At 44.1% G+C, this 13,860-nt stretch overlaps 1 protein-coding gene across 1 annotated transcript in view; it reads left to right on the top strand.

Moving 5' to 3' along the window:
• The window catches only part of LOC119801643 (carboxylesterase 1D), a 29,847-nt gene extending 20,575 nt beyond the window's left edge, over positions 1 to 9,272 (top strand). Inside the window, exons 11-14 of the mRNA XM_038312241.1 lie at positions 513 to 660; positions 5,450 to 5,581; positions 6,446 to 6,518; positions 8,903 to 9,272. Coding sequence (XP_038168169.1) covers positions 513 to 660; positions 5,450 to 5,581; positions 6,446 to 6,518; positions 8,903 to 9,086 — 537 coding nt within the window. The 3' untranslated portion in view covers positions 9,087 to 9,272. The remainder of the gene's footprint in view (positions 1 to 512; positions 661 to 5,449; positions 5,582 to 6,445; positions 6,519 to 8,902) is intronic.
• Positions 9,273 to 13,860: the final 4,588 nt, after the last annotated feature.

The following is a 13,860-nucleotide window of genomic DNA, read 5'->3' on the forward strand; positions in this document are numbered from 1 at the left end:
AGCAAATCATATGACCCATAACTTTTTTCATTCCATTTTTTAAAGAAATGATAATTCTGAACTTCATTGTGAGGATATAAATGTCTTTTCCCCAGAGAACAGGGGAAAACACCAAGAAATTACTTTTCTCTAAAAGACCAGGAGCAAGAAAAAAAAGATGGCACTTTTTTTCTGTAGGGACAGCTGAAGAGAGCAGTCACTAGAGAACAGTTTTTAATATATGAGGTGTCCTAACACGTATGGGTCTCTTCCACCAAAGCCAGTGGGACAGTAATAATATATGACTCGGATACCTGAACCCAAATAGTAATTAATTAAAATAATTAAAAGAAATTAATCTAAAAAATTTTAAAGAGAAAGTGAATCTAGAGAGTTTATTCCAGTCTTTCATGGGCAACACGAGGAGGGTTCAGTGAGCACTGAAGTAGTTTAGAATCAGAGAAGCCTTCTTAACTGACTTCAGAAGCCCCATTGCTCACCCGGCTGGGTGGTCACCTTCTGATCCATTTCAGAGAATCCCTGAGAACCTAATCCAAGTGGCCACTGAGAAGTATTTAGGAGGGACAGATGACCCTGCCAAAAAGAAAGACGTGTTCCTGGACTTGATTGCAGATGTGATATTCGGCGTCCCATCAGTGATGGTGTCTCGTAGCCACAGAGGTGAGTTCCAGGTATTGGATGGGGGTGGATACAAGTTCACCTGCCAGGTCTCTGGCCTGCCCACCTCTTGATATAGATAGCAAGACTCAACATGACCTGAAAGGTTGTTTTGCCTTTTCCACTAGTAAAGGTCTATGAGAGAAGGGTGCACATGCAGTTTAATTTAGAAAAGAATCCCAGAAAGTGACACAGAGAAAAGATTCTGGAGAACTGCCTGGCATGTGTCCATCTTAGCTACAACTGGAGAACTCTAGGGAACAAGGAACGTCTTAGGGCTTTCTTTTCTGAGAGGCAAGGGAGCTTTGCATTAACCCACCAGGAGCCACATCACATTAACTGAACACTTCTCTAAGATATTGTTAGCTTTGTGGCACCTTTATTACTGTGAGCATGAACAGAGCTGTGTCTCACAACCAGGATGGGAAAGGGGAGCAAGAGCTAATGATGCTGCATGTGGCTGTCGGGCTGGCCTGCCCTAGAACAAGGGCTACAGTTAAGTTACTTTGCTCAGTGCTGTAACAGAGCCTGATACACACCACCTAAGAAACAAAGCTCTGTTTTTGAAGGAGGTCCTTCTGTCTTTGTGTTGCTTTCATTGGTTAATGGATAAAGAAAACTGCTTTGGCCTGATAGGGCAGAACTTAGGTAGGCGGGGAAACAGACTGAATTCTGGGAGGAAGAAAGCAGAGTCAGGGAGAGCCACCATGGAGCTGCCAGAGTCAGACATGTTGAATCTTTCCCAGTAGTCACTGCCATGTGGCGATATACAGATGAATAGAAATGGGTTAAATCAAGATGTGAGAGTTAGCCAATAAGAGGCTAGAGCAAATGGGTCAAGCAGTGTTTTAATTAATACAATTTCTGTGTGGCTATTTTGGGGCTAAGCTAGTCAGGCAGCTGGGATGAACAAGCAGCCTCTCTTCTACAACAATTGGTGCCCAACGTGGTCGACTATCTCCTACAACATGTTTTAGCTTAGAGTCTCTGAGGTTTCAGTCTGTGGTGTCAGTAGAGTATAAAGGGACATATGACATCATGTGGACAAGGAAGCAATAAAACCATGTAGAGCAGCAACAGAAATTGGTTCAGGACATAAAATAGGCACCAAGTCCTTGTCACCTGCAGCCTGCTTTCAAAAAACAGGCTCCACCTTCTATAATTCTACGGCCTTTCAGGGCTGTGTTAGAATTTTGAATCTGTCAATTGATTAAATCATTTAGTAGATGAGAGCCCTCATGATATAACTGTTTCTATAAATGACTTCACAAATAAACCCAAAGATGTCCCTGACAAATCTAGGTATATCTTAGTTTAACCGAGGTGACTGTAGAGAATAAATATTAAAAGGCACCAGCAGTTTCTGTTGCAGATGCTCTCTTGATGAAAGTATGGTGGTAAGAGGAACCAGAATGCCACTATGGGAAGAGGGGTCATTGGGAAATCTTGGAAGGTTGGCAATAGCAGAACAACTGCTAAGGCCCAACAAAGCCATGAAAAGAGGCAGGACTTAGTAGCATGTGTGTAGGTACACAAGTGCCATGATGTGCTTGGTTCTCTTCTTCTACCTACATGGGTTTTAGAGATTGAACTCGGGTCATCAGGTGTGTGCAACAAGCGCCTCTACCTACTGAGCTTTCATGACAGCCCCTCTCTGATTATTTAATGTAGGCACTGAGAGCTAAAGGACTTTTCTCTTAGTATTGTCTTCATTTTATCCAGCAGCCATTAATATGTTATAGTGTCATGTATTCAGTTCTAGAATGTTTTTTAAATTATTCCTGGAGTTCTTCAACAATCCATTCATCATTACATGGTTTAATGAGTTCACGGTTTAATATCTATGAGTTTGTTCATTCTCTGTAGCTTTTCCTGCTATTGATTCCTAGATTTATTCCATTGTTAGAAGAAATACAGTGAGTTACTTCAACTTTCTTACATTTATGGATACTTGATTTGCATCCAAATCTATAAGCTATTTAGTAAAAATTCACCAAACTGCCAAGAATGTTTTTTCTGAAGTGTTTGGGTAGAATGCCTCTGGGTGTCTTGTTGATCTATTTCTGATTTCATTTGACTCTAATGTGTCAAATATTCCTTTGTCCAGATCACCTGTCCATCAGTGAGAGTGGGGTATTGAAGTTGCCTAAGGTAGCTTGGATCTAATAGAATTTGTTTTAGAAACTGGGTACACTTGTTTTGGACACAAATGCTTAGAACTGAAAAGAACTCCTGGTAGACTATCCCCGATCAGTATGAATTGTTTTTTCTCTCTTTGATTCACTTCAGTTTGAAGTCTATTTTGTCTGATAGCAGAATAGCTACGCCTTTTGCTTTCCTGGTTCCAGTTGCTTAAAACATTTGTCTGTACACTCCTTTACCCTGAAGTGTTGTCTGTCTTGACAGGAGGTGTGTTTGCCTGGAGGTAGCAAAAAGGTGGATCTTGCTTTTTTAAATTAATTTTATCGAACAATATATTTTTCTCTGCTCCCCTCCTTTTCTCTCCCTTCCCCTTCTACCCTCTCCTGTGGGGATCTTGCTTTCTTAAACCATCTGCTAGTGTATGTTGTTTTGTTTTGATAACAAGGAGCAATAATGTTATTATTCACAGTGTGTATCAGTGCCTCACCACTGGATCTGTGACGGTGTTTTGTTTCACATTTGCCAATTGTGCTACTATCATTTTTCCAAGGGTCCTCTTCTATGTGTTTATCTTTCTCTTCGGACTTAAGTATTCCTTCAAGGGCCCTTTGCAGAAGTTGTTCAGTGCTCGTTTACTCCTTTAGCCTGCTTTTGTAATGGAAAGATTTTGGTTCCCCTTTAAGAGATGTTTGTTGAATTTGCAATTGTGGTCTTTCAGAACTGGGCAAGCATCTTTCCAAGACCTTTTGAATTGAAAAGATTCTGTTAAATAATCTGCTATTAGACCCCTTGGCCTTCCTGTATGTGTTACCTGGTCTTTCTCCGGTATCTTCCACTACCCTTTATTTGTTTTTCAGTGCTTTAACTAGAATAGGGCATGAAGGGTTCCTTTAGCATCCCTCCAATTGGTGTCCTCTAGGACTCCTGCACGTGGACAGCATCTCTTTCTCTAGATTTCGGATATTTCCTTCTATGTTTTTGTTGAAAATATTTTCTGTGCTCTGTGCATGGAAATCTTCTCCTTATGCGTTCATAATTCACAGATCTTGTCTTCTCTTGAAGCCCCAAAACTCTCGGGGGTCTCCCTCTATCAATGCCCCAGATCTATTCTTGGAATTTTTGAAAACTTATTATTGATCTTAACTGAGTTTTTTGATTCCTCCAGTCTGTCTTCAAATCCTGATACTCTGTTTTTCTTGTGATCTGGATTATTCATGAGGCTTCCCACTGAGCTCTAACTTGGGGCACTGAATTGTTATTTCTAGTATCATACATCAGCCAAGCTATTGGAGACCCTGATACTTAGCACTTTTACTCCCATTTAGATTCAGAGTCCATGGGCTGGGGACTGGTTGAGAAAAGGTGTGGCTTATAAATTATGTAAAGGATACCAGTATTAATTGTTGAAATAAAGAAGGAATGCTGAATGGGAAAGGGAGGGAAACATGAGGCAGATGGGGGTAAACGAGATAGAAATATGGGAGCTGGGGGGAGACTATCCTGGATACAGAAGTGAAGGATAGAAGGGTTTGTGGGTATAAAGCCAAGGGACATTCATGACGATCTATTCTAGTGAGACGGAAGGCATAACATAGTGCATAACAATGAACGTGAAGAAATGGTAAGTAGTTATAAGAAAGAGCGACCAGTGATGAAGAGAAAACCTATGGCGTAAATCACTTCAAGCCCTTGTGGGGACTCAGTGGGCAAAGCATTTGTTGCACAATGCCCACAACCTGAGTTTGAATTCTACGGCTCCCATTAGGGTGAGAGGGGAGAACTGACTCCTGAAATCATCCACTGTCCTTCACATACGAGGTGGCACATGTACACCCACATACAACCAACACACGTACACACAACAATATAAATAATGTTTTAACTTGTGAATCTGTAACTTTATCTGTGAAACAATGATAGTGGTGTGTGAAATGTACATACACTGATCACAAATGTGTGGAGATGCAAAGGATTATGCTGTGATACAGAAGACACTTTCTTACAGCTAAGCATTTTTTTCCTTTTTATCATGTTTTTTTTTTTTAATTCTTACTATACACATAGAGGCAAGGTTCCAAAATCTCCCCACTTTACTGCCATGGGACTTGGCACTTTTGCCTCTGAGTTACTCTGCTGTAGGAACTATCTCCCCTCCTCCTTGTGAATGCTGCAAAGGGCTACATTTCCAAGGTTGGGGGCACAGAACGGGACGGACCATAAGAAGCAATAGTTGGCAGCCATGGTGCTCTGTCAGCAAGAGATCCAGCATCTTCATACATGGACAGGACATGCTGGTGGCAAGAAAGAAAGCAGAGGAGAGGAGGGTAGGCTGGAGACAAGTTCTTTCTCCCTTAACTCACCTCTCTTTGGTGCCACCTCGCCAACTTAAGAGCTTAACACTCCCTGAGCAAGGAGGAAGCAGGGTATGAAACACAGACTTGAAATAAAAGAGATCCTTGTTCATATCTATGTGTATTTGTGGTTTTTACTGTCTTTATTCCAAGTCGGCTAGTTGTATAACCCTGAGCAAGCCCTTCCCTGAAACCGTGTTTCTCCCCTTACAGGGACCTCCATGCAGTCTGAAGCCTTAGCACCTCACAGTAGTGTATAGTGGACAGAGTGAACTCTATCTGAATCCATGTCTCCGCAGATGCTGGGGCTCCCACCTACATGTATGAATTTGAGTACCGCCCAAGCTTTGTATCAAACATGAGACCCAAGGCAGTGATAGGAGACCATGGTGATGAAATCTTCTCAGTACTTGGATCTCCGTTTTTAAAAGGTAATGTCTCTTTGCTGCCTGTGGCCTCGGCAATCAGAGGTCTGGATTTGGGCCCTGGTTTGATATTCTTATGCAAGTCTCTCCTTTTCTCCCCAGTTTGCTTTCCTGCTACTCTGTAACAGGTTTGAGCTATACTGGAAGTCAGTCCTAAGCTTTCACACACATGAAGGACGCGTGTGTTCATGTGTCCCTGGCCATAGTCTTTCTCAGAACCAGTAAGAGAAATGCTAGATCAGCCATGGGCTCCACTTTGGGGCTAGAATACCACTGATTGATTTTTCTTCCCATACAAGCATGCTGGGATATGAGTGAGGGAAATGCTAATTTCTAACTAATCCTGAACAAGGCCTATCATGTTTTGCACATCTGAATATATGTGTCTATATATGTGCTTATATTTTGTAATGTGGTGTTTAAGACAAGCTTTCACAGTGGTCTTCAAAACACTGCTTTTCAGCAGTAGTACACAACTAGCAACTGAACATGTGTCTCTCAGGAAGTCAGTGTCTCTGGACCTCTCCGTGTTTGGTGCTGTCTTAGAAACTTTGGAGAGAGAAAGATTAAGAAAATGCCTAAGAGCCAGCAGTCATACTAAGACTAAGGAAACTCAGAGTTGTGTTTGGATCATGTATATATGCATGAGTGACAAAGGAAGCCAGTATATGGAAAGCTATTATTAACTTGAACTGTAGATTATTAACCATCTTATTCTTAAAGGATAGATTTTTAACTTGGTAAGGGTCAAGACTTTGAATTTCTAGTATGTTCCCAAGATAATGATGGTCAGCGTCACTCCTGTGGTGCAGCTGCAAAACATAAAAGCCACTCGGTGAGTAGCTGAAGCTTATTCTTTCTTCCCCACAGACGGCGCCTCAGAAGAGGAGATCAATCTCAGCAAGACGGTGATGAAATTCTGGGCCAACTTTGCTCGGAATGGGTGAGGCTGGTGGCAAAGACGGGACGGATCTGGGTGTGATGCTGTTATATTTGTTGGGAGAGAGTGTTTTCTAGAGTTTGAGTGGTCAACCTCCAGTCCCTGTGACCATAGCTCTCTTAAAAAAGACAGCTAGAGTAATCATATTTGTAGGGGGCTTTTGAGATGGTTCAGCTTAAAGGAGGAGGCATACATTTTGGCTCACGGATTCAGAGGGTTCAATTGTTGGTTATTTGACCTACTTGCTCTGGTTGTTTGTCAGTCTGGAACATGGTGGGATAATATGATGGCCAAATCCCTTCCTTTCTCTATCTCACTGGTGGTCAGGCAAGAGAGAAAGAGGAAAAACTAGGGTCCCAGTATTCATCAGGGGCATGTCTGTTAGGATCAACTTTCTCCAACTAATCCTACCTTTTAGAGTTCACATGTGTCCCGGGGGGCACTTTCATCTGTTGATTAAGTCCAATAGGCTTAATCCCTAAGGCTCCATGTCAAGCATCCAGAAATCTGTTGGTTGGTTTGTGTTCTGAAAAGCCTAGGAAGTCCTTTCCCCCAAGGCCTTGGTGCCATCAGCCCCAAGGGCCTCTCATGGGCTGGTTGTGCTCATATCCTAAACAGATCCTAGGGAAGCGGTCCAGGTTCTGGCACTTCTAACTAATACTCTCCATGGCAACATTAGCTTCACTCTCACAGCTTGAAGCATCATGCTTGTTATCATTGTCAGCAGGGGTTCAAACCTTCCACACACACGCTGACCTCCAGCTCTTTCATTCGCAATCTATGCAGAAGCCTTGGCGACCCCATTGCCCTTGCATTCTGCATGCCTGCAAAACCACACCCATGCGGATAACACCAAGATTTACCCATGGCTTCAGATTTTACCTGACTCTATGAGCCATCAGCTGCAATAAATAGCGTCTGAGTGTCTGAACATAAGAAAACAAATACCAGTGAATTGTTTTCTTCAGGGCACCCTGTGGGTAGGGACATCTAGTAATACTTTCTCAACCCAACATCCTTGGAACAAGTTTATGCCTTCACACCCTTATGCCTATGATGGTTGTGTTTTGAAAGCCAAGAAACAGCTCAAGTATGAATGACCAAGAGAAAGGCACGGGCAAAGATGGCTGAAGACTAAGGACTAGGGTGAAACTAGAAGCTTTTCCGTTATTTCAAGTCTCTGAACTTCGTGCTCTTATGAATTCCTGAGATGTGAGCCTCTAGGCAGCTTTCATTTTGATCTGGGGTGTGAACGACGGCTTCTCCTAAGGAAGTACTCTCTGCCATTCACACTCTCCTTGTACTCAAGCTAAATCACATCCTTTGTGGTGGTGCTGAAGGAGTTGGGTTTGTTTTTTTGTGTTTTTATTTTTATTTTTTTTGGCAAGATTGAGTTTTTCTAATCCTTATGCTATACTTTTTGCTTCTGAATCTCATTGTAAATATGATTTAAAATGAAATGAAACAAAACACAAACTCTCTTCAACTACCTGGATGCTATGCTACCCATAAATCTCCCCGACCAATAAATGCTTTATCGTCTTTAAACTCAAAACCCCATAAAATAGAAGAATGGACAAATATAGGCAGATTCAGTGCCCAACTGGAGAAGGAATCGACTCTAATCCAGACCCTCTTAGAGGCTTCCTTTTCATCTGAGCTATCATGAGCTTTGCTTCTCTTGTTCCTAGTGGAGCCTGCTGGAACCCTCCCCCCACCCCATATGCCTCACTCACTGCAGTCTGCATTCCCTACAGCCCACTCCAAACATTTCCAAACGCCTCCACAAACCAGCAAAAAAAAAAAAATCTTCAGAGCCACATCACTGAGTTAAGCACAGAAAGCTCCACTTCTTAGTCATACTCATAAGTAATAATTATTATATAATAAGTTCCTGAAGCAAAATACCTGAGGTTCATCAACTTAGCGAATGAAGATTTTACTGAGGCTCTTTGATATTTTCCCTTTGAGCCTGTGACTGAGAGGAATGTGGTGGAGAAGGGGCATCAGGTGGGAACCAGACCTCATTTCTTGGCAGTCAGGAAACAGAGAGATGGAGGGGTGGAGGCCCAACTGGTGCATAGCAGGCTGTCAGGGACCTGCCTCGTCCAAGTAGGGACCACCTCCTAATTCCTCCATTAGCCTTACAGAACCACTAGCTGAACATCAGCCTTCGATACTTGAGGGTTCAGAGGAGAGTTAAGATCTAAATAATAAGAGGAAAATTCTAAACATGCACAGGCTGTCCCAGGAGGTGGAGAAGGGCACAGGTCTGGAAGGAGGCTCCTCGGCAGAGATAGGCCAAGGCATCCTCACAAATCTTGGGGCATCGTGGGGACAGCTCAGTTGCTTTGTTGAGTTTCTTCTTTTTTAAATTCCATTCACAGGAACCCTAATGGGGGAGGGCTGCCCCATTGGCCAGAATATGACCAGAAGGAAGGCTACATGAAGCTTGGTGCCTCAATCCAGGCAGCAAACAGACTGAAAGAGAAGGAAGTGGTTTTTTGGACTGAACTCAGGGCCAAGGAGGCAGCAGAGAGGGCAACACACAGAGAGCATGCTGAGCTCTGATCAGGAGTTCCAGCCATGTTTGAGAGCCTGGAGTCAAGAAACATATATGCCACAGATGATTCTGCAGAGGAACAAGGCTTCTTATCTTTGAGGCTATACAACTGTATGTTATTTTGTACAAATGCATTAAAGAGGATCCTTACTGTTTTAACTTGTAAAAATAAAACATTGTTTTGGAAATCAAAATTGGATCAGTGTTCATCCTGGTTGGGCTCTTGTTGTTATTGTTGTTTGTGCTTGTTTGTTTGTGTGTGTGTGTGTGTGCCTCAGTGTGTGTGTGTGTGTGTGTGTGTACTTGACACAAACTAGAGTTATCTGGGAAGACAGAAAATGCCTCAACCAGATTGCCTATAGGCAAGTTTATAAGACATTTTCTGGATTAATGACGGATGTAGGAGGGACCAGCCCACTATGGGTGGTGCTACCCCTGGGCTGATGGTCCTGGGTTGTATAAGAAAGCAGGCTGGGCACCCCATGGGGAGCAAGACAGAAAGCAACACTTGACTATGGCTTTTGCTTCAGTTCCTGCTTCAGGGGTCTTACCATGAGTTCTTGCCTTCACTTCCCCCAATGAACTCAGGATATGTAAGCCAAACCTTTTTGTCTTCAAATTATTTTTGGTCATGGCCTTTATCACACTAATAGAAACTAACCGATACATTATCTTTTGCTCATGACTAATCCATGTGCCTCAGAGAAGGAAAGATAAAGAGAGAAGGAAACATCAAAAGAGATGTCTCTACAGGAGATGACTGGAGTAATCTTAGCCTGAAAACTGAACAAGACAATCATGAAGGACACATGGAATATTGTGTTCAATTTTCTATGGGACACATGAACAAACATCTATGCACCCAGAAAGAACAAGAATGAAAGAAACAAGAATTGATTCTCTCGAGTCCACCTTGACTGACCAGTGAGTGTTTCTGGCTCATTGACAGGAACACAGGTGAGGGTTACTAGCAAGGTTACTTAGAAAGCAGCTGTGCCACCAAAATGCCCTACCAATCATGGATGAAGACTTCCCTATTACTGCATAGATGCAACCCCTCATCTGCTTAACTGTTCACCCCTCCCCCTGTGTATAATCTAGCACATCTAAGGACCCAGTGCAACCTGGGCAGAATTACAGAGAGACTGTATGGGGACAGAGAGAGTGGCTGGAATCATGAGTGAGGGTCTAATGACCTTCCCCAGCCCCTCCTTCTATAAGAAAATGTTCTCTTTAAGGGTATCATAAGAGTATTTTGCAGGTGATCTTGTCTGCTTCTAATTTCCAGGAGAATGGGGTGGGGTAGGGTGGAGGAAGGGGAGAGGGGGAGAGAGAAGGGAGAAGAGGATTGGGGAGAGCTTGGGGGAATGGGATGGTTGAGATGGAGGAAGGATGGACATGGGAGCAGGGAAAAAGATATCTTAATTAAGGGAGCCATTTTGGGGTTGGCAAGGGGCTTGGCTCTAGAGGGGTTCCCAGGTGTCCACGGGGATGTCCCCAGCTAGGACCCTGGGCAGCAGAGGAGAGGGTGCCTGAACTGGCCTTGTCCTGTAGTCAGACTAATGACTATCTTGGATATCACCATAGAACCTTCATCCAGCGACAGATGAAGATAGAGACAGAGACCCACATTGGAGCACTGGACTGAGCTCCCAAGATCCAGTTGAAGAGCAGGAGGGAAAATATGAGCAAGGAAGTCAGGACTGTAAGGGGTTGGTCCACCCACTGAGACAGTGTGCCTGATCTAATGGGAGCTCATCAAAGCCAGCTGGACTGGGACTGAACGAGCATGGGATCAAACTGGACCTTCTGAATGTGGCTGACAATGGGGGCAAACTGAGAAGCCAAGGATAATGGCACTGGGATTTGTGTCTACTGCATGGGATCCTAGTCTATTCGGATGCACACCTTCCTAAGCCTGGATGAAGGGGGTGAGGGCCTTGGACTTTCCACAGGGCAGGGTACCCTGCCCTCTCAGGACTGGAGGAAGAGGGAGCGAGGGTGAGTGGGGGAGCTGGAGGGAAATGGGAGGAGGGAGGAAGTGGAAAATTTGAATGGTATTATTTATAAAGCATTAAAAAAAATTTAAAGAGTGTTTTCCAGACATTCTTAGGCACTCTGATCAAGAGAGTAAGAGCTCTTGTGCTCAGGAAACAATTTTTCACAGCAGATGTGAACATGTCTAATCTATTCTCTCCAGGGAGATATTTTTATAAATACAAAGAAAATGACTAAAGAGTTTTCTAAGTGCTAAGGCCAGTGTGTGCTCCAAATAAGAATGCAAGATTGTTGGGAACCACATACCCAAAGAAGGAGCTTGCACTTAGCACAGACTTTTCCACAGATATCTATTAGGTGTTCATGTAAGTCTGGGGACATGTAGCAGACTGGGATAAAATGTGTCCTTGGCATTCAGACACAAAACACAGCATTGTCCCATTTCCATGAAGGAACAGCACTCCACACATATTGGGGAGTTCTCCGATACCACATGAAGGCCTGTTGCTGCCGAGGAGAAACATAAAGTTCTGTAACCCATCATGTGGACAGACACAGTAGTGGACCAAGTCATCAGAGAGCCTTTGCCGCTGCTGAGAAACAGGGTCACTTACAAGGCTTAGTCTCTAAGACCGACCCACCCAGGGTTCTGAGGCTGAGACAAGACAATGAGCAGAGAACCCACTCAGCACTGGCGAGGAGTCAGTACATACCCTGTACCGACTCCCAGAAGTCAGTCAGCTAGAGTGCCAGTGGGGAAAGACCCTCTGGAGGTGGGAACGCTAGGAAGACAGAAAAGCACCAAAGGCGTGAGGTACAAAGTGTGCTATTTTATCTCATCTGTAAAACTGCTTGTGATATGGCAGTTACAGTACAACAGATATTGAGCTACAGTGTGACACTGAAGACGGCCTTGAACGCTCAAGGCAAGTATTGACGCTTCAACCTTTGAAACGTCCTTCTGCTTCTGCCCTGTTTCACCTCTTTGATTTCATATTTTGCAAAGCACATAATTTTATTATTATGTAAGAAAAACACTCCATATATACGATGTGTATATATCCCATATTTTCATTCTGAAACCCGAGGGGGCCAGGTCGAGTGAGGAAGTGAATGAATGGTTGAAGGGATGACTCCTCTCCTTCTGGAGTCCACAGTAGGTCAGGCTGTATGGCCTGGAAACAAGTGAAAACTTCCAGCAGGCAGGAGAATTCTAGACCAACATCATTTATACTGCTGCCATTGATAGCCAATGAGATTAACTGATAGTGGTTTCTCTTTAACCGCGCTAAGGGTATAATAGGGTAAATCATGAACATATTCCAACTGACTCTTGACTGAATGTCTATGACTCAGGATCCTAGTAGAATGGTTCTAGAAGAGTTGTGAAAGGAGAAACACCACCCGGTCAGACCTTATGAACTTGCCACCAAACACGGGACCAATATTGCCAAAACTATTGGCCATACTGGCCCATTTGTGGCCATGTGACAATACCAGGAAAGATACTTAGACTAAGGCTCATGCCCTGGTTAGTGCATTATGTTCTCCATGTTGGTAGTTCCATGTGGGAGGGGCCTTGACTCTAGAGTTGTGTCAATATAAGGGACTTAATCCCAGGACTCAAGAGGTTGAGGCAGGCAGAGTTTAAGCCTAGCCTGGTCAACACGGTGAGTGTTAGGCTGGCCAGGAACACATAGGAAGAAGAAGAAGAAGAAGAAGAAGAAGAAGAAGAAGAAGAAGAAGAAGAAGAAGAAGAAGAAGAAGAAGAAGAAGAAGAAGAAGAAGAAGAAGAAGAAGGAGGAGGAGGAGGAGGAGGAGGAGGAGGAGGAGGAGGAGGAGGAGGAGGAGGAGGAGGAGGAGGAGGAGGAGAAAGAGGAGGAGAAAGAGGAGGAGAAAGAGGAGGAGGAGAAAGAGGAGCAGGAAGAGGAACAAGAACAAGCACAAGAGGAGGAGGAGGAGGAGAAAGAGGAGCAGGAAGAGGAACAAGAACAAGCACAAGAGGAGGAGGAGGAGGAGGAGGAGGAGGAGGAGGAGGAGGAGGAGGAGGAGGAAGAGAGAAAGAAGATATGAAAATTAAAAATAAAAGACAGTGAGATAAAAGTACAGTAGAGATCTTCCTTGGTGGGATAGCATTTGAATTCCCTCTCTCCATAGGAAGCTGTGCTGGTGGAGCACAGCCGTGTGCAGCTCCAGTTCAAACCTGCCAAACTTGACTTGGGAATACACAGATTCCTAGTGGAGTTTAGACAAGGTGCCTTTTGTATTGAGTTCTGCCACAGCTGTGCTGAGTTCTGTACTTTCCTTCCCGAGTTTATGTCTCTCATGCCTAGGCAGTGAAGGGACCCTCCCTAGAGCCCAGGGGTCAGTTTCAGTCTCGTGTGTCCATGTCCATTGTGCCCACCCATCTCCATTCCCTTGCCCACTGCCTCTGCTGATACCAAGTCTCTCTGCCCGCTGTGTTTCCAGCCAGGCCTTGCTTGCCTCTCTGCAGTCAGCAATTCCTTCAGCGCTAGTGGGGGAAAGAAAGGTCTTTGCCTGGTGGCTCTCTCTGGACTGAGACAAACAGGCACTCAGAGAATCTGTGCTCCAGGCTTGATGTGTCACACTTCAGCCTCTGGTTCACAGACAGGCCTGGTCTGATGTGTCTCTGTTCACAGGTTTGCAAGCCTTAGTGCCGGCCTCTCTACAGCCAGCCATCCTTGCAGTAGCATTGTGGAGTGGTGTGGTGGAAGAAGTCCTTAAGACCTTTGGAAATTTTTGATTTGAGATGTATGGTCACAC

Source organism: Arvicola amphibius, chromosome 15 (assembly GCF_903992535.2).
Source record: "Arvicola amphibius chromosome 15, mArvAmp1.2, whole genome shotgun sequence".
Taxonomy (NCBI): domain Eukaryota; kingdom Metazoa; phylum Chordata; class Mammalia; order Rodentia; family Cricetidae; genus Arvicola; species Arvicola amphibius.